This window comes from Capricornis sumatraensis, chromosome 4 (assembly GCF_032405125.1).
Source record: "Capricornis sumatraensis isolate serow.1 chromosome 4, serow.2, whole genome shotgun sequence".
Taxonomy (NCBI): Eukaryota; Metazoa; Chordata; class Mammalia; order Artiodactyla; family Bovidae; genus Capricornis; species Capricornis sumatraensis.
The window spans coordinates 62,701,039-62,725,551 of NC_091072.1; the positions used below are offsets into that span (position 1 = coordinate 62,701,039).

General features: G+C 34.4%; 1 protein-coding gene across 1 annotated transcript in view; it reads left to right on the forward strand.

Annotated features, from left to right (window-relative positions):
* TMTC3 (transmembrane O-mannosyltransferase targeting cadherins 3) overlaps positions 1-24,513 on the forward strand; it is a 45,391-nt gene that overhangs the window by 11,518 nt on the left and 9,360 nt on the right. The window contains exons 3-10 of the mRNA XM_068970341.1: positions 2,042-2,260; positions 3,556-3,655; positions 3,861-3,976; positions 4,429-4,601; positions 10,879-11,131; positions 16,232-16,380; positions 18,333-18,453; positions 19,973-20,084. Coding sequence (XP_068826442.1) covers positions 2,042-2,260; positions 3,556-3,655; positions 3,861-3,976; positions 4,429-4,601; positions 10,879-11,131; positions 16,232-16,380; positions 18,333-18,453; positions 19,973-20,084 — 1,243 coding nt within the window. The remainder of the gene's footprint in view (positions 1-2,041; positions 2,261-3,555; positions 3,656-3,860; positions 3,977-4,428; positions 4,602-10,878; positions 11,132-16,231; positions 16,381-18,332; positions 18,454-19,972; positions 20,085-24,513) is intronic.

Consider the following 24,513-nt stretch of genomic DNA (forward strand, 5'->3'; position numbering starts at 1 on the left):
ATTTTAATTTGTGCCATATCTCATATCTAATAATTATTTTGATTTTATACTGAGAACCCAAAAGTTTAGGTTGTTTTTATGAAGGTATTTTTCCTTTGCTAGTAACGTTATTTTGAAGGTCAGTGTTAAACTGTTAAGAATCAAACACCTGTCAGCTTAGGATCGTATAGATTGGATTCTAATTTTAGTTGTATGATATAAAAGCTGTGTGAAGTAGGTGGGGACACAGCTTTTAGGTAATGAGGTATTTTCCTGATCTATAAAAGAATAAACTTTGAGGATTCATTAATTAATTTGTCTGTAATATGTAGCGCATAGTTGTTGAAACATAGCATGTAACACTCTTTTTGTTATTTGTCATTCATGGCCCCTTTCCAAATTCTCCAAACTTGGAAACTTCTCAAGAAGGGATATGGAATCCTTCATTCTTTTACTCACAAGCAAGTATTTTTTTTCGTAATAAAGAGGCAGGTTATTTATTTTCCTGCAGCCTTTCTGTTCTCACCCAGTTCTAGCTTTTAGAAGAAATGTCTTTTGATAACAAAGGGAAAATATGGTCCTGTCATGATATTATTTTCTTGATAATTACTACATTATTTTCTAGATAATTCATTCCTCTGTACCCATACCCTCTGGCCCCAAATTATGCTAGTATCTACTGTGGTTTTAATCATGACATTAGATTTTGACCTTAAAGTTGCTTTCTGGTATAAATGATTTCAGTTCAGTACATTGGCTTAAAAACATTTCTGTATGTTTGAGGTGAAATCTGAAGGATGTACAGGAATTAGGCAAGAAAGAGAAAAACATTTGAGGTAGGTAGCACTCATGTTGTATGTAGTCAGTACAGACGGAGATATTTAAATGTTCATAATTTCAAAACGGGAAATGTTTGGTTCTTGTGCTTCCCAGTGTTCCCTATTGGGGATGAGCAGGCTTAAGTCTGTAGCTATAAAACAGGGTTATAGTGAAATACGGTAGAGGTAGGAGAGCAAGGAATGTGAGTGTGGATGCCTTTATATAAAATTATGAAAAAATGACTAGCATAATATTTTGTATCTTTTTAACTTGTGTGTTTTATTCTTAATCTGCTTGACTTTGTCTTGGAGTAAAAATATTTCTTGTTAAATGTAACTTTCAGTTTATAAAGAAATTCAGTACCTAACATAAAATTTTTATCTGCTACAAGTAGAGACCACAATAGCAAAGGTGTCTATTCTTTAAGAAAGTTTTTCTCTTATATCATTCCCTGTGTAGTACTTAGGAATTTTTGGTTTAATATATTCAGGTTTATACATTATGGAGGTGTTTTTTCATAAAACAACTAGGCAACCTTTTTGAGCCATTGTTATTTAAATGGCACTGGGTGATCATTCTATTCTTATGTTTCCTTTTGAAAATCTAGCCAGCAGTTACATCAATGTTTTTTGGTAATAGTTTGGGAAACAGGCTTTGGAGGGAAATCCTGTACTACAGTTTGATTAATGCCACTATTATCCTATTTTCTTAATCTGTGTATTGAATTAGTAGTCAAATGTTTTTCTTCTATTCTTTGATTACTATATATCAGTGTGTGTATGTATATGTGTGTGTGTGTATATATATATATATACTGATACACATATACACACACACACACACACACACACACATATATATATATATATGGCATCACCAACTCAATGGACATGAGTTTGAGCAAGCTCCAGGAGTAGGTGATGGGCAGGGATGCCTGGCATGCTGCAGTCCGTGGAGTTGCAGAGTCAGACACAACTGAGCAACTGAACTGAACTCAATTATATATCAAAGAGGAAATTACCTTGTGTTTGGACAAAGAAAATAGGAAAATACACACAAACACACACACGAAAAAACCCACATAAAGCTATCTTTTATGTTTATGTTATTCTTGAGACTTTTATTAGTTTATTGCTATTTCTCAGCCAAATGTAGATTCTTTAGTAGTAAAAGCAGTAATTAGTTTATGTATCCAGAAGAACCAGGATACTTTAGTAATCAATGATTGTTTTTTTCCTTATAGGAGAGAAGCCACAAGTCTTACCGTCCTTTAACAGTATTGACATTTCGCTTAAATTATCTGTTCAGTGAACTAACACCAATGTCATATCATCTCCTAAATATGATTTTTCATGCTGTGGTTAGTGTAATATTTCTTAAAGTCTGCAGACTTTTTCTGAATAACCAGAGTAGTATGATTGCCTCTTTACTTTTTGCAGTGCACCCAATACACACAGAAGCAGTAAGTAAAATTTATTTTTTGCATTATTCCTACACATGACTATGATGGTATATGTTTTTAAGGAAAAAAAATTAACCATGACTTCAAGTATTTAAAGACTCCTTAATTTGGTACAGTGTCTTACCTTCCTAGTGCACAGGATGTAGCTTTCCTATTGTGTAAAATTTTTCAATTTAAAACAATTTTTGAAACATAAACATATAACGTGTAATTATTCAACTTTAGCAATGTAAAATATAAATAAATACAGTTCTTTTCTTTGCTAATTTTTTTTTATGAATGAAGATTTTAAGTGTTTGTCAACTTGGCTTTGTTTGTGTTTCAAAGGACAGAAAATAATGAGAAACTTATGTAAGGCATGCAAATGTATCAAAATACATGCACATATAAGCAGACATCCTAACAGATGATGCTCAGTAATTTCATATTATTTATTACCATGTGTTTAAAAATTGTGCACTGTCTCTACTATTGCCAGTATGCTTATGATCAGCACATATTCAAATTATAACCTTACTTAATTCGGTAATCTTGAGACTCCAGAATTGCCTCTCAACAGAGCAAGGAGGACTCTATTCAGTTGTTTTATTACAAGCTTTTAGTTTGAAACAATAGTCTGTGTGTTTAAACTTTGCAGAGTTGTGTTTGTGTGTTGCAGGGGTGTTGTGTGTCTCTCCCAATATCCTGAACCTTTTGGTATCTAACTGAACATTTTTCTATACATCTACAAAAATGATAGGTTGTTTTAAGTTTTATAGTGAGTTCAGAACACTTTAAAGGGAGTTTGGGGGGATTTTATATTGAAATTTTTTTGAGTTTAAAAGGATATTTTAAATGTATTGTCTTTTTAAACTTTTCAGGTTTTATTTGTGAGATATGATGCATTGTATTGAGTTTATTATACATTTATATTTTAGAACACTTTTGTATTTAAAAAAAAATTTAGAACTAAGTCTAGATGGTATACTATATAATTTTGTAAGATGTTACTATTGAAGGAAGCTGGGTAAAGGGTAAACAGGACCTCTCTGTACTATTTCTGCAACTTCCTCGGAGTCTATAAGTATTGATAGTTAAAATAATAAAAGCTGTTATAGTTACTGATGAATACATTTTTATGTAAGATACACAAATTCACCACATGAGGGCACTCAAGGAATACCTATAAAACAGAAATATGCACTTGATAAGTTACAGCAGCTTAATTTCTAATTAAACTGCTGTTGCAATTATATATAGTTAAAATTTCAAAATGCTTTTCATTAATATGGACCCCCCTGCCTTTCCCTTTGTAGGTAACAGGTGTTGTAGGAAGAGCAGAACTTCTGTCATCTATCTTTTTTCTAGCTGCATTTTTGTCATATACTAAATCAAAAGGACCAGATAATTCCATAGGTAAATGTCTGATATTCAATACTTTTCCGTTAGCTGTAAAACTCAATCAAGTTATATATATTAATGTATTTTTTTGAATATATAAAGCAGAAATTGCTTACAACATTTGAAGTTTTTCAGTAATATCTAATTGTTGTCTTATTCTTTTATGATATTATAGAATTGTTTCTGTGTGTTTTTATATTTTTCTGTTCCTGAATTGTAGTGTGGACTCCAATTGCATTGACAGTTTTTTTAGTGGCTGTTGCAACACTGTGTAAAGAACAAGGAATAACAGTTGTGGGAATTTGCTGTGTATATGAAGTATTTATTGCCCAAGGGGTAAGGAGAAATATAAATTTCCTTGTTGCTGTCTTTTGTACTATTTGAATCAGATTCTGATGAATTTATTTTCTAAATGTAGCATCATATAAATTGCTTTATCAATAATATTTAGCAAAAATTTGCAAAAAGTAAGCATGTTTTACCTTCATACCCACTGAATATTACTTAACATTTCATATTACACCTTCAGTTTTTTAAGGACAGATTTTTAAGTTTCAGTAAAGGAACTATTGGGCAGTTTGGGAAAGCACCCAGTAATACTGTATAGTATAATTCATTATTGGAGAAGACTGTTCAGCTCAGTTTTATTCATTATCAGTTCCACCAGTTCCATGTTGATTTTATAATTATAGTCAGTTTTTATTTAGTCTTGCAGTTAGAAAGTACAGTTGTTGAAAACATTACAGTAAATTGCTATTTTTTACTTATTTTTTTTTTTCTTTTTCTAGTATACTTTGCCATTGTTATGTACTACTGCTGGACAGTTTCTTCGTGGAAAGGGTAGTATTCCATTGTCTATGCTGCAGACACTAATAAAACTCATTGTCTTGATGTTCAGTACACTGTTACTTGTTGTGATTAGAGTCCAGGTTATTCAGTCGCAACTTCCAGTGTTCACCAGGTATGAAATTCTGGTTCTTTTTGTTTTTTTCCTTTTTAACTTTGAGTTTTAAGTGATTGCAAATGTTGCAGAAAGTTTTTGATTTGCATTAAGGTTTTTTAACAGCTTTATTGAGTTATAATTTATACTTTTTAAGAATCCTCTTGTATTTAAACTGTTCAGATTAATAGGTTTTGACATACATGTACACTCTTGGAAGCATCAGTCAAGATAATGATCCCCCAGTTGGTTAAGTGTTAAGTCTTGAACAATATTTTGTCTACTTGTTCTATTAAGTATTGAGAAAAGGATGTTGAAATCTCTGACTGTAACTGATCAGCATTACAAACTGACTGATCTATTTCTCCTCAGTTCTGTCAATTTTTGCTTCCTGTATTTGTTGTAAAACTCTACAATAAAGTATTATCAATATTTAGGATTTTGATGTCCTCTTGATGAATTAATCCTTGTATCATTATTAAATGAGCTTCTTTATCCCTGGTAATAGTCTTTACTAAGAAATTCACTTTTCCTTATGTTAATATAACTACTCCAGCTGTCTTTTGTTAGTGATAAATGGTTTATCTTTTTTCATCTCTTTACCTCTTAACTCTGTCTGTATCTTTATACTTAAAGTAGATTTTTTATAGGCTACATATAGTTGGGTCTTCCTTTTTTGTTTGGTCAGATAATCTGTCTTTTACATGGTAGGTTCAGTTGTCTGATACAGTTGGTTGTAAATCTACCATCTTGCTAATTGTTTTCTCTTTGTCTCATCTGTTCTTTGTTCCATTTTTTCTCTGCTTTGAATTGAATATTTTGTATTACTCCATTCTTATCTCCTTGTTGGCTTATTAGCTATAAATCTTGGCTGTGTATTTTTAGTGATTGCTTTAGGGGTTTTTTTGGTTTACATCATTTGTTTATCACAATTTATCATTAAGGAATATTATAATTGTATGTGTATAAATGATAAATGTCAGTATATATAGTACAAATACATATACAGTGAATAAGTTTATATATAAATATTTTAAATAATAACATAGCCTTTGTGCTATTTGCATATGTTTTTATTGAGTATACATTATAAATGCCACAATACATTGTTAATTTTTACTTTAAACAGTTATCTTTGGAAGAGATTAAATTTTTAAAAAATTTTGTTTTACCCCGTAGAGTTACCATTTCTAGTGTTCTTCCTTTGTTAGATCAAGATTTTCATCTGGTACCATTTTTCCTTGTGACTGAAGGACTTTCTTTGACATTTCTTGACCATGTAGAACCGTGCTGGTGATGAATTCTTTAAGCTTTGGTATATATAATACCTTTATTTTACCTTTGTTTTTGAACGATATTTTCCTTATAGAATTCTACAATGCTGATTTTCATTCATTAATCTAAAAATATTACTCAATATTCTGTGGCTTGTGTTATGTTAAACGGAAAATCTTTTCATCCTTATCTTTATGTTTCTGTGTGTAGTATGTCTTTTTTTTTCAGTCCTTGCTTTTAATAGTTTCTCTTTATCATTGTTTCTCTTCTCTGTATTTTTTAATTGAGACATAATTGATATATAGCATTGTATTAGTGTACAACATAATTAATTGTATACATACACACACAAATGATTACCATAATAAATTTAGTCAACATCTGTCACCACACATAATTACCAAAGTTTTTTTTTTCTTTTGATGAGGACTTTTAAGATCTATACTCTTAGCAACTTTCAAATATATGATGCAGTATTATTAACTACAGTCATGATGCTGCATGTTGCAACTTCAGGACTTATCTTAACACCACAGTTTGGGTGAAAATGGCCAAAAGTTGTAAGCTTTCAGTTGCTATTTGTTTTATCTTCATGTTTCTTGTGCTTAGGTTAATTTAGCTTTTTAGAATATGTAAGTCTTAATTCATATACATTTTAGAATTGTTTCAGTTATAAACTTCTTGAAATATTTTTTCTTTCCTCTCCCTTCTTCCTCTGGGACACCAATTACATGTATTTTAGGCTTCTTGAAGTAATACTGTTACTCTGTATTTATTCCTCTTCCCTCCAAAGCTATTTTTCCAGTTTTCATTTTGGATAATTTCTTCCATTGTAGCTTCAAGCTTACTAATTTTTTTCTGCATGTGTGATCTGTCCTTAATTTCTTTTATTTTTCATCTCAGACATTTTCATCTCTATTTGAGTTCTGTTTGAGCTTTGTGTGTGTGTGTATGTGTATGTATCCCATGTTTCTAACTGTTTTAGGACTTTAATATCCTTTTCCACTGGTCTTATCATCTGTGTAATTTCTTGGTCAGTTTAGATTGAATTAATTTTTCTCCTCACGGATTGTATTTTTCTACCTCTTCACATGCTTGGTAATTTTTCTAATAGGTACTGTATCTGATTTTACCTAATGTAGTCCTGTAAATATTGTAGAGCATTGTTCTCAGATGCATGTAAGTTATTTGAAAGATGTTTCATCTTCAAGTCTTGTTTTTAAGCTTTGTTTTAGGAGACCATAGCAGTGTTTATTGTTGTTTAATAGCTAAGTCGTGTCTGGCTCTTTTTGCAACCCCATGAACTGTAGCCTGCCAGGCTTCTCTGTCCATGGGATTTTCAGGCCAGAATCCTGTAGTGAGTTAGCACTTCCTTCTCCAGGGTATCTTCCCTACCCAAGGATAGAACCCACTTCTGCATTGGTAGGAAGATTCTTACCACTGAGCCACCTGGGAAGCATAGCAACATTTAGGATAGGGCTAATTTTGCTCCCTTGCTGACACAAGGCCCTTCTGACCTCTCCACTTGATAGACTTTGCATTATGAGGATTTCCACTCCAGCTGCTGAAGAACTATTCCTAGTTGTGAGCTTATATCTGATCCTTTCAGAAGGTACTTTCCAAACTGTATTTTCCTAGACCTGCTGTAATAATTTACCAGAAACTGAGTGGCTTAAAGAGCAGGGATTTATTCTGTCACGGTGCTGGAGGCCAGAGTCCAACAATCAAGGTATCAAGCACAGCTGGTTCCTTCTGAAGGCTCTGGGAAAGAATCTGTTCTATGCCTCTTTTCCTAACTTCTGGCGGTTGCTGGCAATCTTCGACATTCCTTGGCATGTTGCTATATCACTGTAATCTGCTCCATCTTTACCTAGCCTTTTTCCCTGTCTGTTTCTCTCTATTTTCTCCTCTTTGTATAAGAACATCAGTCATTAGATGGTGCTGTGCTGTGCTTTGTCGTGCAGTCATGTCCCACTCTTTGTGACCCAGTAGACTGCAGCCTGCCAGGCTCCTCTGTCCATGGGGATTCTTCAGGGAAGAGTACTAGATGGGTTACTATGCCCTCATTGGATAGTGGGCCCACTCTTAATCCAGCATGACCTCATCTTTACTATAACTGCATTGACAATGACTTTCTTGCTAATAAAGTCACATTCTGGGGTTTTGGGTAGACATAAGGAAATCAACCCACTATACTGTCTTTAGGTATTTCTTTGTGTATATATATGCTGATCAGTTCTCATTAGTACTGAAAACTGGAGAGAGAACCTTTACAGATATGAGTTATCTTTCTCAACAGTTTTCTGCTTGCTAATTCTAACCCCCCTGGATTTCTAGGGTTCCCAGCTCCATCTTCTCAATTTAGGGATGCAAATGGCCTCCACTCAGATTCTCTCTTGCTGCTGCACAGACTAAAAATCTATCCAAGTTCTAAACTCTTTAGATAGGGCTCCCCTCATCTGTTTTTTGTTTTTGTTTTATTATCAATCAAGTGTCATTGTCCTTCTTTGCTTGATGCTTAGAAAGTTAAAGGAAGTTTTAATTTTCCATTTTTTAAATTTGTTTAAGGCTAGAAGCAAAAGTTATACTGAATTTTAACATTCTTCTTATCTTTTTTTTCCTGCTCTCATAGCATTTTTCCATTTCACCTCACTCATCCAAAGTTTAAAAGAAAATTTATAAAGTTGCCTATTCATAGTTGTATTCAAGTGACTGACATTACATGCAAAAACTTTTTTAAAAACAAAATCCCAATATTTTTCCACTATAGGTTATTACAAGATATTGAATATAGTTCCCTTTGCTATGCAATAGGACGTTGTTTATCTCTTTTATATATAGTAAGGTATATCTGTTAAATCCAAGCTCCTAATTTATCCCTCCTTCACCTTTTCCCCTTTGGTAGTCATATATTTGTTTTCTATGTCTGTGAGTCTTTCTTTTTAGTAAATAAGTTCATTTGTATCATCTTTTAGATTTCATGTATAAGTGATATCATATGATATTTGTTTTTCCTCTACCTAATTTACTTCACCAAGTATGCTAATCTCTAGGTCTATCCATGTTGGTGTAAATGGCATTATTTCATTGTTCTTTTATGTCTGAGTAATATTCCATTGTATAATAATTATCCTTAATAGCATTTTTTTCTATAAAGAATATTTACTTTTTACTTCCAGAATTTTTACTTCTGAGTCTAGCCATGCTAAACTAAAAACTCATTTAAGCATAATAGTGTGGAAAATATATTGAATTGTAGATAGATATTTTGTATTTCCTTCTTCACTCCTTAGTCTTAATGTTTCCTGTTTATCATTTGTTTTAGGGAATTTGAATCAACTGTTTTGCATCTCTAGTTCTATAATATGAAAATATGCCTTATAGGTGTGAATGTATTTATTGTTTATATATATGTGGATGGATATATGGAGTATGTTATGTTTAACATTGTATTTTCCAAATATAAGCATTCTAAAATGTGTGTATATGTACTTGTGTTACATAAATTTTATTCTGTTATTCTGTGTGGTTGATTGTAATATGATTAGACTTGCTTTGACATGTATTCTTTTAAAGTTCAATTAGCAAATAATTTATCCTAAATAAACAGCTAATTTTTCTAAATGAACTCTGAGAAGTAGATGACAGGAAAAGGTTTTGTGTTCAGTTTTGTTGGTCATGTTGAGAATTCAAATCCTGACTTTCAAGAATTAGTATTTTTCATACATGCATATATTGAAGTATGAAAGTTTTGCAGAAGGGATTGGCTACCCATTCCAGTATTCTTGCCTGGAGAATCCCAAGGACAGAGGAGCCTGGAGGGCTACAGTCCACAGGGTTGCAAAGAGTAGGACACGACTGAACTGACTTAGCACAGCATGACAATTTAGAAAATATTACTTGTTCAAATAATAATTCATTTTTCTCACCAGTTGATATTTTTAAGCAGACCAAGTCAAATTAGTGATATTGATTTTTCCTTGACTTACTCATTTTAAAATAAGAATTGGGTTTTTAAGCAACTATGTTAGAGGAAGGAAATACTCAGGCGTGTCCAACTCTTTGTGACCCCATGGGCTATAGCTCACAGGCTCCTTCTGTCCATGGAATTCAGGCAAGAATTCGGGAGTGGGTGGTCAGTCCCTTCTCCAGGGGATCTTCCTGACCCAGGGATTGGACCTACCTTGCAGGCGGATTCTTTACCAGCTGAGCCACCAGGGAAGATTTAAACAACTGTATGTTAACACAATTTAGATATCTTAATACAATTTAAAACATAGTGTAAAGAATTAAAAATCTGAAATGATTAATTTAAATGTACTTTTAAAAAATGATATGACTTAGTTTGCGGTAAACAGACTAATAATACATCACGGCCTATATAAACTAGGATATAAGTTTGTATTAAGTAGAGCACAAATAAAATGTTCCATAGGGCTGTGCAGTTACTGCTCTGTACCAGAATTTGGTTTTGAGCTCTGTAGAAGTCAAAAAGAAAAAGCTCATAGGTGATTTAGTTTTCTCTGTTTGTGACAAGAGAAAACATAGTAATTCTTTCTAGAAAACAATTTTCATTAGCATTTGGTGATGAAAGAAACACCTTTTAAAGGAAAACATTAATTAGTGTTCTCAGAAGCATTCATACAACACATACAACAATGAATCATACAAAACATTTCTTATGATGTTGAAGCAGAAAGCCATAATTTAATAAAAGCATTTCTGCAGCATGTCATAATATTATAGAATACCTGTCTGAATCATTCTCATAATAAACTAGAAATAGGTAACCTGCCTGCCCCTCAAATAGTTCTTCATAAATATCATACCTCTTAATTAGACATTTCATAAAGAAATTTGAACTCAGGCAAGAATCTAAGGTATCCATAAAAAGTTTATGTCTTTAACAAGATTGCATGTAAAATGCTGTTTTTATTATTGTTCAGTATTTGTATCTTTTATATATTAACTTTGTGTTTAAAGTGTTTTAATTTCAGTAATTTTTTTTTCATTCTCTATACAGGTTTGATAACCCAGCTGCTGTAAGCCCAACTCCTACAAGGCAGCTAACTTTTAACTACCTGCTTCCTGTGAATGCTTGGCTTCTATTAAATCCTTCAGAGCTCTGCTGTGATTGGACCATGGGAACAATACCACTGATAGAGTCATTTCTAGATGTTCGAAATCTTGCCACATTTATTTTTTTCTGCTTTTTGGGAGCTTTGGGAGTATTTAGTCTCAGATATCCTAGTAATTCCTCCAAGACTGTTTTAATGGTAAGAAAGTTTCTTAAATTTTCAGATAATACTAAATACAGGATTAGTTTATTAATTGAGTGCCTTTGGTTTTTCAGAAGCATCTTTGAAAAACTGCTATCTGTCTTTATTCATGTCATCCTAATTTATGAACTTATTTTAGGCTATCCTATAATTTTATGTCAGAATTTAATTAATGCTGCACATTCAGCATGTGACACAAAGAGTGATTATGAATTTCCCTAATTTGATGGGGACTCTGAAATCATGGAGCATCCTTTTTAGCATTATTTTTTTATATTTCTTTCCTTTACCCCACTAGGTTATACACCCTTTTAAAGAAATGAATTATTCAGTATAATGTATACTTCTTTGTTTTCTTGGCACAGGAAAGAGGATCATGTAAGATAAGCCCCTAGAAATGCATAGCTCTTTATTTTTCATTTGCAAAACTTTCATTGCTCCCTAAGGTATTTCTTACTGTGTCCAGAGAATTCTGATTATTAAGTCTTTTTTGTTTTTATGGGATCTGTTTCCAGTTCTCTTAGCTCTGCCCTCACTTCTTACTCATAATAATTGTGTTGCCTCTTTAAATTATGGAAGAAAATAATCATCTTGAACATTTTCTTAAGATTCTACTGTATGCCAGAAAGTGCCTTTAATACTTGGCAAGTGTATTCTGGCTGCAGCCACTAGATTCATTTATTCATTCAATAAAGATTTTGGTTTGTAGCCTATGTATCAGGTAGCATTTTAGCCACTGAGTATATGATAGTAAAAAGAAATACAGGGCCCTCATTACCAAAGAACTCACATTCTAGAGAAATTTAAAAGAATATAGGGTTTGAAGAAAGATCATATTTACTAGTATCTGGACCTGTTGAGTTTGAGGTGTCTTTGAAATTTTCTAACGGAGATTTTGAATGGCGCTTTGTGCCTGGAGTTCTGTGGCAAAGCGTGAGATACACATAAAAATTTGATAAATTGCCACAGAGTAATTTGACAGTTGCCATAGAGATAGTAATTGAAAGCAAGATGTAAAGAAGACAGCCTTTGGAGAGGTTATAGAGCAGCCTTTCTCAACTGGGATTTTGTTACATCTCTTAGAGGTGGTAACTAGCTATCACCATTCTAGATGCATAGAAGTTAATTCATACACATAATGCATGCCTTAGACTATTTGTTCTTAATTTTCCTTCAATATATAGTTGAAGAGGCTGAATAGAGAAGAAGGCTATATCTCAGTCACTCTTGAAAAGCTTCCATATTTAGGTATTGTGTAAAGGAAAATAAACCAAATAGCTGCTGCTGCTCGTGTCTGACTCTGCAACCCCATAGACGGCAGCCCACCAGGCTCCCCCGTCCCTGGGATTCTCCAGGCAAGAACACTGGAGTGGGTTGCCATTTCCTTCTCCAATGCATGAAGGTGAAAAGGGAAAGTGAAGTCACGCAGTCATGTCCAACTCTTGGCGACACCATGGACTGCAGCCTAGCAGGCTCCTCCATCCATGGGATTTTCCAGGCAAGAGTACCAAATAGGAAATAGACCAAATGGACAGAAAGGTAGGAAAACATTTCTGGAAAGAATGGTTAACACCAACAGTTGCTGTCAAGTAGTGAATGAGATCAGTTGAATTTGATTTCTTTTATGTAGTTACTTAAATTTTTATCTGTAGAGTGATTTGATTAGAAGATGAGGAAGGGAAGATTGCTAATGTAGGTAACCTTTAGGAATGATTTAACTGAATATTTCAAAGAAGGAGACAAGGTCTAATTTAGAGAAGATAGCCAGTCAGGCAATGGCTTCAAGTATAACAAAGCAACTGAGCTTTTATTGGGGGATCAGGGCTTGAGGGAAGCATAGAGACCTGGAATTGATGGACCTTTTGAGGCTAAAGTGGGTTGATATTGGGGGGAAGACTTGCTTGGTTGGCATTTAGAATCACGTTTATTGGAGTACTCAGTTGGCTGACCTTTATACACAGAGATATCACTAATGGGTTTGCATACAAAAACATGCTTTTTGAGTTGAAACGTTAAGTGAGGTTACAACCGACTGCTTGTAATCCATGTCCACAAAAATCTTTCCCTAAGAATATGGGAACTTGTTTTATACCTAAGGGTCATAATGAATGGTTAAGATAATTTAAAGATAATATTTTCAAAGGAGAAGATTTTTAAGGTTGGAAAGGCAAGAACATTTTTAGCATAGAAAGTTGATATAAGAAAGTGATTAGGTAAATGAAAGAAAAGCTGATTGATAGTAAGATTAGAGGTATAGAGCTCAGGTTTGGCCTCAGATAGATGGAAACACTGCTTAGGTTATAGGAAGGATGGAAATGGTCATGAATGTAGATGTTAATAGGTTTAGTAGCAGAGAATTAAAGAAATTCTTGTTTTATCGCTTTTGTTTTTTCTGAAAGTTTGGTAGTGTAGTCACCTCCTAAAAGTGACATAGGTCAGAAATTTGAGAAAAATAGTCAAGATTGAAAATAGTAAAAGAGAGTGAGAGTGAGCCTACCAAAGAAACCGAGAATCTTGAGCAGTGTTAAGGATTTAATTTGAAGTTGATCATGAATTTATGATGATACAGATTTATTTTTGCTTTGGGACTTTGTCTAATAGTGCTTTGCAGCTCACAAAAATAAAAATGAAGCACATACATGGTAGAATACATCCAAAAGTGAGTTTCTACTAAAAAGCAAAATGAAGAGTAGTTAAATATAAAATTTTGGCAAATAAAATAATTTGTATGGTGCAAACTGAATAAAAAATAGAAAGGATCTTGCCAATGAAGTTAACATAGATTTACATTAATTAATAACATTATATTGTATATGTATAAAAAAGGAACCCTTATGACTTTAGGTATAACTGCTTTAAATATAGTCCTAAACATACTCTTAAATTTTTTGAAATTAAAATAGAGTCAATTTATAATACTGTGTTAGTTTTGTAGAAAACAAACTTAGCTACCAGAGGAGAAGGGTCTTCCTTGATGTCTTAGTGGTAAAGAATCTCTCTGCCAGTGCAACACCCAGGAGACGCATATTTGAGCCCTGGGTCAGGAAGATCCCCTGGAGTAGGAAATGGTAACCCACTCCAGTATTCTTGCCTGGGAAATCCAGTAGACAGAGCCTGGCAGGCTACAGTCCATGGGGTCACGAAAGAGTTGGACAGGACTCTTAGCAATTTAGCAATGTAAAAAAGGGAAAGGGAAAGAAGTGAGATAAATTAGGAGTATAGGGTTAACAGATACAAACTATTGATACTATACATAAAAAATAGAAAACTATATTCAGTAGCTTGTAATAATCTATAATAGACAATAGTCTGAAAATGAATTAATATGTATGTATAAAACTAAACATACTGTTTTTAATGGTAATATTATTTGAAGATATCTGAAAGAGGTAAGTAGACCAAAGGAATATCTACCAAGCACCAGGTATGTTAAGCACTTAATAAATAAGATGTCATGTTTATCTCAATAGTGTAAGTAGTTAATAATCCTGTTTATTTATTTTAAAAAATGGAGTCACAAGGTGACTGGAGTAGTTTACCTTATTATAAAAAGTGAAACAGATTTGCCTCCAGAACTCTTCACTTTCCACTCTCTGAGAAGATGTTGCATTATAGTTAACTTGGTTGGCATACATTAACAGTGTATTAGAACATCTGAGTAGGTTAATCATTGAGACATTTCTTATTGAAGAATCAATAGTTTTTTTTTGAGAGATGGCTTTTCTTTTTTTGTGTAACTTATCCATCAATCCATGATGCCTCTTTGGATAAATTTAACACTTTTTATTCTTTCAAATGAAATTGCCTTAGGGCATCCATCAATTAACAGGGAATTTTTTTTAAAGAGGATCGTGTATTTAGGAACAACCTCTGTTTCACAGCTACCTGGTTGTTTTTGTCAAACATTTCTGGGAAGTGGAAAGTGAATTATGCACGCTTAATGTTTTACCTTTTTGACTAAAAAGAAAGCATTAAAATTTCAGACTTATAAATTGATAATAGTGAGCAGTTTGATGGTAGTGCTTTTCTTCAGATTCAGTGTTGGATCATTACAAATTATTAATTTGTGATTCATAAAGTATTCTTTTCACTATTTACAGCTCTACATCGATTTTCAGTAGTAAAGTATAATAAAAAGCATTGCTTCCTCTCAAACTGTTAGAAGGCTCTCAGACTTCTGAAATTGAAAAAACAATGTGTTTATTGCACAAGGTACTATAAAACAAATCAGAGTAACAGAATATGGAAGCAGATGTCCATGGAAACAGATATCCTACTGACAACCAGCTTATTTCTTTCCATAAGTTATTTGTGTGCTAGTTAGTTTGTCTTATCTTTTGTAATGACTGTAATCTGGAAACCATATGCCATCCCATTTTCAAAATTGCAGAAACGTCTAAGCATTTTGTGATGTTTATTTCTAACACAGTACACAGTGTTGGAAATTTAGAAATTCTTAAGGAATAAATGACTTTATTTAAAGGGGCCAGTTTTATTTTTATACGTATACTGTCTGTTAAATGTATGTGACCCATCAGAATACTATGCAGAGCAACACTGAAGTAACATGTAGAAGTAGTCTACTGTCTTGTCTGAAATATAGCTTATCAATTTCCAGTATACCTTACACATAGTAGTAGTACTAATATCTTTTCCTGTCAGTTTATTTTTACCACGGGCACATAAGTTACATAAAATGTTAATTGCTCAGTCACATGTGTATGACTCTGTGCACATTAGTTAGATATGTAAAAATTACTAATTTTTTTTAGATTTTTTTGTTTTGTTTTTAATTTTTATTTTTACTTTATTTTGCTTCACAATACTGTATTGGTTTTGCCATACTTTTTTTATCTGATGAGGCTGAGGTGTAAGCTCTAGTATTTGGGAAGACTTCATCTCACCTTGCTGACATACATCCTCATGTTTATTGTTACCATCCTTACGTTTCCTTTATGTTTAAATCAGTATTCTTTATAGTGTTATTAAAATTGATCCGCCAGTACATTATCCAGATTAAATGATTAAATATTTGGATTTGACTGTTGATGTGTGTATATTATTTAATTTAATAAATTATCTTTTTTCTCTTTGTAGGCGCTTTGTTTAATGGCATTACCATTTATTCCTGCATCAAATCTTTTTTTCCCAGTTGGATTTGTTGTTGCTGAGCGAGTACTATATGTTCCTAGCATGGGGTTCTGTATTTTGGTAGCCCATGGATGGCAGAAAATATCAAACAAAAGGTGAATTAAAATGTTAGTGCATTTAATGCTTACTAACTGTAGAATTTAGTATGATACATTTAAGTGTTTAAAATGTTTATTCTATTTTTATGTTATCTTTTTATACCTTTTTGTTTTTCACATTGAGAGTCGTCTTAGCTCACTAACTCCTACCTTATCTATGTTTTTCCTCATATTTCTATAATTTTATTTTACAGTCTAACACATAAGAGATTTTCATTCAGATGCAGATGCTACAAAGAACATTATTAAGACTAAAGTTTCAAATGATCATTGCTGCTTTCATATGTAATGAACTAAGATACAGTCTTCTTAAATGAGTCATATTGGATTAATACATGTAAAGTGCATATAGAAAGCAATATGCAATTTCTTGCTTCATAGAAACCACCATGTTCTAGTTGCCTTAAACTCACTGCTAAGGAACAGAATAATCACTGACTGTATATAGAAAAAATAGTCACTGTTTCTTTTTCCTTACTTTCCCGTCCCCTTTTAACCCACAGAATTGACTTCTGTCGTCATCACTTTACTGTCGTGTAACACATTGAGTCTGGTGGGTAAATCTGATCAGTGCTTGGTTTAAAGTGTATTTCCTGGCAGCTGTAAAAGTCTCTGTCCTGACTCTCCACCACCTGTGCTCATTTCTCCTCAACCTCTTTTCAGATTGTTCCTGTTGTACCAGCTCTTTAAATGTTTTTTATTTCTCAGAGTTTTACAAATAGCTGTTTTTCTCACATTGCATGTTCTCCCTAACGATCTCATCCATTACTACAGTTTTCACTCTAAACTTTCTCATAGATGTATCCAGTTATAATCACTGCCAATCTTGTAGTGCCTCCCGTGTGCCAGCTCTGTAATACACTATGTAGATGTGTTTTCTCGTTTAATCTAGACATCCCTTAACTTCATTTGGCACATTTGAAAATTGAAGCTCATATTAGTTACCTGAATTACACAAGACCACACAGCTAGTAAACAGCAGAGTCTTGATTTAAATTTATATCTGACTATCTCTCATGTCCATGGTCCTTCTGATCCATGCACTCTTATCCTGGTTAAGTGGATCTATCAAAATGAAAGAAACAGAACTCTGTAACTGAGGCAAAAAGCAAAAGCTCAAAGAACATTAATACTACTAATACCAAATAAGATCATAGTGATTATTGAAGTATAACAATCATTTTATAAGTGACAAATTGTGTCCCAAGTGATTAACCTAAAGCTATGTAAGTAATTTGCCTCTATTTTATAAAGGGTTAACTCTACTATGACTTTTAATGAATAGTTCTAGCTTTTTAAAATGTAAAATTCTGGGACTTCCCTGGTGGTCTACTGGTTAAGAATCCCTCAGCCAATGCAGGGGACACATTCAGTCTCTGGTTCAGAAACTAAGATCCCACATGCATAGGGCAGCTAAGCCCGTGCACCACAACTTTTGAGCCCACATGCCCTAGAGTCCATGCTCTGCAGCAAGAATAGCCACCGCATTGAGAAGCCTGCACACCACAACTAAAGAAAGCTGTACGCAGCAACGAAGACCCAGCACAGCCACACACACACAGAAGAGTAAGATTCCTCGAAGAATATCATGATAACCTGTGGTGTATATTGTAAGCAGTAATGTTTTTAAATATAGCCAGGGATGAGATTGACCCTTTATAAACACAACTAAGAGTATTCAGGTTATAGGTAATGATACAAAAGAACTCTTAAGAAGTCACAATTAAAAATCTGGTTTATCAGTTTTTTGTCATTGAACTTTATACAGTAGTGTTTATAATATTTAATTTTTTTGGTGTTATTCTCTCTCAAGCTGGATGATTATTAGAACAGTCCCTAGTCTTTAGAGTAAATTCAAACACAACATTTAGAGATATTTAACATATTTCTTACCTCTTTTTGGTGATGAAGACAATGTTTTTTCGTTCTGTTTTTTCTTCCTTAAACAGTGTGTTTAAAAAGTTATCCTGGGTTTGTCTATCTTTGGTGATATTCACTCATGCCTTAAAAACACTGCACAGGAATTGGGATTGGGAGTCTGAATATACGCTGTTTATGTCAGCCTTGAAGGTAAAATGTTATTCAAAATATATCACCAATTATTTCTTATTGCCATTTCTGCTACAGTGTTCTAACTTTACTTTTAACTTGACAATTAATTCTCAATGTTAAATACTTCACCAAAAAATTAGTAAAAATAATTTGTTCCTTGTATAATTATACCATAACCAGTGCTCTGAATAGTATTTAGTTGTATGTCTGGAGCATATATGAATAATTCCCCAAATGCTATACAGTTGTTAGACACTGAAATGATAAAATGTTTAAATGTGAATACTTTGTTTCATTTGTTCTTAAGGTGTACTTTTTTTTTTAACCTTTTAACATGTCTGAAATCAGAATAAATCTTACAGTGAAAGGCATCTTACAATTAGTGACCTTTTTTGTTTCTTAATGATATATAAGATAACTATGAGCCTTGTAACTGGTGGCATCTTAGATTCAATGAAATAAAATACATGGCAGAAAATGGCACCCTGTCATACTGAGGATAGCCAATGGTTATAAAACTATAGGAAAGATAGGAACTGGCAGAAAGGAGGGATGGTGCATCTCTATGGAATGGACAATATAAGTGAGAAAAGTTCTTTTTAAAAATCATATGATTTGTTTTCTGTAAAATTTATAAGCAAAGATTTTTTTCAGTTGCTCCTTTTCTTCAAATCTTTAAAACTCTTAACTTCCTTTTTGGCTGTTTCTGTACTCTGCACAGTTCCCATTACTCTAATAGATTGCATAAATAGCTTTATGTCAAGCCTCAAAATAAGTCATCAGTACAGTGTTTAAACATATTCTCTCATGCAAATTCCTTCTTTCCCAAAAGACTATAAATAATAGAGCTGGAATTTTCAAACAACTCTATGCTTTGATGAAGTAAAATTTTAATATATAAAATAGATGAACTGAAGTTTTAGCATGTTGATGTTGAAAGGGAGGAGAGGTTAAATTTCATGAAGCAGATTTCATTTTCACCCCTTCTTCATCTCCATAGGACACTCTATTCCTAATAATATATCAGACAGTTATCTGTGTTAATTGGAGTTATATATATGGAGTTATACATATGCATATACACACACACGTACCTGCACTCTTTTTTTTTCTGAAAGAAATCTGAATGACTCCCAGTTTTTTGGGGATATAATTGACATATAACTTCATCTTAACTTTAAAGTGTATAATATAGTTATTTTTAGATATATATGTATATAACATTTACCAGAATAAATTAACATCCATCACTTCATTGAGTTACCTTTTTTTCCTGTGATGAGAACTTTTAAAATCTACTTTCTTATCAATTTTCAAACATGCAATATAGTACTGTTAACTGTATTCCCTGTTCTATATATTTGCATCCTTAGACCTTACTTATAACTCAGAAGTTTGTACTTTTGAACTACCTTCATCCATTCATAGACATTTCTGTGGAGTACTCCTTTCCTAATAGTATACCAAACAAAACCTGTGTTAATTAGACTCATTTTTTAAAATTTAACTAATTTCTATCTGTACTTCTGTATTTAAGGTAAATAAAAATAATGCCAAATTATGGAATAATGTGGGTCATGCTCTGGAAAATGAAAAAAACTTTGAGAGAGCTTTGAAATATTTCTTACAGGCTACGCATGTTCAGCCAGGTAAGCATTATTGATTAATAAAGCTGTTGTTAATAGTTTGTTTTCTTTTTGAAAATTTGATTATATTTGTAGAAAGTAGGTGGAGTTTATTTTCAAGCTTTATTCCAACTGACTTGAATACTATAATGTTTGGTGCTGGCTTATTTTTTGAACTGGGTTATATGTTAGAGCTATTTATATCAGACATTTAGGGATGTTTTAAAAACAGATTTGTTGGATGGCACTGATGAGCAATTTTGGTGGAGTGATAGATACAAAGGCCTATTAGAGTAGAAGAAGAACTGGAGACAGTTGATGTTAAAAACTGATAAGAAATGTTGGTATTGAGTATGGGGTCAAGAGAGGGTAGTAGGATGCTGGGGTTTTTTGTTTTTTTGGGTTTTTTTTTGGTTTTGGTTTTAAAGATGAAAGAAACAAGGCATGTATGTGACTAGTGCATTGAAGCTCGGCAAAGTAGTAATTCAAGGTTGGGGAACGGAGTAAAGGATCAGTGTTCTTGAATAGATGAGAATAGATAATTAGGATCTGGTACTCAGGATGAGGATTTCAGTCAGCTGAACCAGTAGTTACCATATAGTAAAAGGGAAAGCAGAGTACAGAAACACGGATACAGATAGGCAGGTGAATAATAGACAAATAACTTCTGAAAGTTATTCTTTGTTTGCTTGTTTTCTCAGTGACATAGAAAGCAGAATCAACAGTAGAGTGTGGGGAAGGGAGAGGACGTTCTGGAGATCTAAGACCAGGAGAGAGTCTGAAGTAGTCATCTAGGACATGGCTTCAGAAACTTTATTGTGTGTGTGAGTCACCTGGAGATCTAATGGTGCATGTTCTCGTGTATAGCGATTTAGAGTAGGGCCTGAGGTTCTCCATTTCTAATAAGTTCCTAGGTGATACTTAGCCCACGAATCACATGTTGAGAAACAAAGATCTAGGAAAATATATAGACTAGGCAAATGCAGTGTGATTGCCAAGCAGCTGTAACACCCTTCTTGAGGTTCAGTTCAGTTGCTCAGTCGTGTCCGACTCTTTGCGACCCCATGAATCGCAGCACGCCAGCCCTCCCTGTCCATCACCAACTCCCAGAGTTCACTCAGACTCACGTCCATCGAGTCAGTGATGCCATCCAGCCATCTCATCCTCTGTCGTCCCCTTCTCCTCCTGCCTCCAATCCCTCCCAGCATCAAGGGATTGGCTTTTCAAGTATGCAGAACTGTCTGTATTGCAGAGTCTTTTCCAGTGAGTCAACTCTTCACATGAGGTGGCCAAAGTACTGGAGTTTCAGCTTCAGCATCATTCCTTCCAAAGAAATCCCAGGGTTGATCTCCTTCAGAATGGACTGGTTGGATCTCCTTGCAGTCCAAGGAACGCTCAAGAGTCTTCTCCAACACCACAGTTTAACAGCATCAATTCTTCAGCACTCAGCCTTCTTCACAGTCCAACTCTCACATCCATACATGACCACAGGAAAAACCATAGCCTTGACTAGATGGACCTTAGTCGGCAAAGTAATGTCTCTGCTTTTGAATATGCTATCTAGGTTGGTCATATCTTTTCTTCCAAGGAGTAAGCGTCTTTTAATTTCATGGCTGCAGTCACCATCTGCAGTGATTTTGGAGCCCCCCAAAATAAAGTCTGACACTGTTTCCACTGTTTCCCCATCTATTTCCCATGAAGTGATGGGACCAGATGCCATGATCTTCGTTTTCTGAATGTTGAGCTTTAAGCCAACTTTTTCACTCTCCACTTTAACCAGTTGATGTGGTTATGTTTTTCTCCCACTACTTTATATATAGTATAGGCAGGCACAGAGAATTTGGTTAAACAGGATTAGGATTTTGTCAGATGTGTTACTAAACAAAGAGTTAAGGGAATATTGAGACATAGTCTAAGCTGGTTATGAAGAGATGTGAGAGAGGGTGAAACATGAGGAGAAGATGATCAGATCAGTGGTTTATAGATCTGAAATTGTTGGTTTCTGAGGAGGATCTAGCTGGAGCATTGCTTGTTTTCAGTAGAAATGCTGTTGGCTTTTCAAGCATGCAGAACTGTCTGTATTGCAGGGTATGTACCAAATATGGCCCCCACCTACCCAATAAACTCATTACTTTCCATTCAGCATGATAACCAAAGAGTACTTCCACACACACACAGTTCTCAATATACTTGGCGTGGTGGGGAGTGCTGTGCATGGCCCCCTTTGCTTCTGCTGGACAAGACTATGACCATTGAACTGACTAGTTAAAGGAGAATGGGGGTGAAAATCATTGGAAAAAAGGATATCAAAGCAAGTATTAGAAGATACACCTTACATAGATTTGAAACCACGAAAGAGTTTTGACAACTGTATGATGTTGGAGAGAAGGCGAGAATAACAAGGAACCAGAAGCTTGCAATTGGTCACTGCAATAAGGAGGGATAGTGGTTAACAGAGTTTAATGACCTGAAATTCAGAAAGGAGTGGTTTTAAAGAGTGGCAGTGGTCTGCAAGTGGTATGGATCTAGGAGGACACTTAACTCCAGGCCCAGTGTTGCAAAAGATAAAAAGATCACAGTCATCACTTGGAAAAACTACCAGTTTCCCCAAGGCAAAGCTGAATTCTAGTTAGAGAATGTTGTAGAAATATATAACTGATGGTCTGGCCGTCTTTCCAATTTTATCTCCCCTGGCTTTTCATGCAGTTTAGTTTTTTCTTGAAATACAGGGCATGTGTGGTGGGCTTCCTCACCTCTTTGCATTTGTTCATGTTGAACCTAGAACATGTTTGAACTTAGAATTCCTCTGTTCTCCCTTTCCATCCGATCTACCATCCACCATATCCTATGCATCTCTTGTAACCCATCTCACATGGCTTCTCCTCTTCAGTTCAGTTCAGTTCAGTCGCTCAGTTGTGCCCGACTCTTTGCGACCCCATGAATCACAGCACGCCAGGTCTCCCTGTCCATCACCAACTCCCGGAGTTCACTCAGACTCACGTCCATCGAGTCAGTGATCTTATTAGAGGGGAAAAAAAAAACCCTTCTGTCTTTCCAATTAGAGCAAATGTTTCTCATCTTCAAGACTCCTTACAACTTTCATATCTTTCCTGTGATATCTGGTATTTAAATGTTTATTTAAAATATTTATTCATTTAAAATATGTGTGTTACATTTGAACTGTGGAGCTCCCTAGGGATCGCGTGAACATTTGGCTCATCTTCACACCTACTGCATCATCTAGCGCAGTTGTATACACAGCCAGCAGTCACTAACTCTGGCAGTTTTAATTCATTGCTTTCTAAAGCCTTTTAGGTTCATTCTGGGAGTTTTTAGAAAAGCAAAGTCATCTTTATGTCAGGCATGCAGGGACTTCGAGACTAAGGATGGTATTTAGGCCCCTTCAGACTTATCCTAAATTGCATAGTAATTTCTATCTCATTGTATTGTTGAAACTGAATGAAATTGTGTTTAGAGCTGCATGCTGTTGCTAAGTTGGAGAAGGCAATGGAAACCCACTCCAGTACTCTTGCCTGAAAACTTCCATAGATGGAGGAGCCTGGTAGGCTGCAGTCCATGTGGTTGCTAAGAGTCGGACACGACTGAGCAACTTCAGTTTCACTTTTCACTTTCATGCATTGGAGAAGGAAATGGCAACTCACTCCAGTGTTCTTGCCTGGAGATTCCCAGGGAGGAGGAGCCTGGTGGGCTGCCGTCCTTGGGGTCGCACAGAGTCAGACACGACTGAAGCGACGCAGCAGCAGCAGCTAGAGTGCTAGTTAGCTTCATTCATATCCAACTCTTTGTGACCCCATGGACTGTAGCCCTCCAGGCTCCGCTGTCCATAGAGTTCTCTGGGCAAGAATACTGGAGTGGGTTGCCATACCTTCCTCCAGGGAGTCTTCCCAACCCAGGGATCAAACCCACGTCTTTGGTGTCTCCTGCATTGACAGGTGAGTTCTTTATCAGTGGATGTAATTATGGATGTTTAGTTTAAAATCATTTTTCCTCTCATTTTCAGTTGTCACTTCTGGCTGTTTTTGAGATACTTACTAAACCTATCTCCTTTAGTATGACTTACCTACCATCCTCTCAAAGTTGCTATTTCTATTAATAATAAGCAATGAGCTAGAAAAATAGGCAAATCATTTATTACAGTGATTTATTGTATTTCATTTGTAATGTATTTTCATTGTATTTATTTCATTTATTACAATGAAAAAGTGCATAATCTTAGAAACATTGAATTTGGCATTCAAAGACTTCTGGCTCATTCTGTGTTTTTCAGCTATGTTCTTCATAGATAGATTTGACAGGTGAAACAACATGGAGAGGAGGAAATCAAGTCTTTTTGTCCCTATTAGATGTACAGATGGAGACAGATCTGTAAGTTTGGAGATAAGGGGAATGAATGGTCAGGATTAAAGATAAAGATTTGAAGTAACAAGCATGT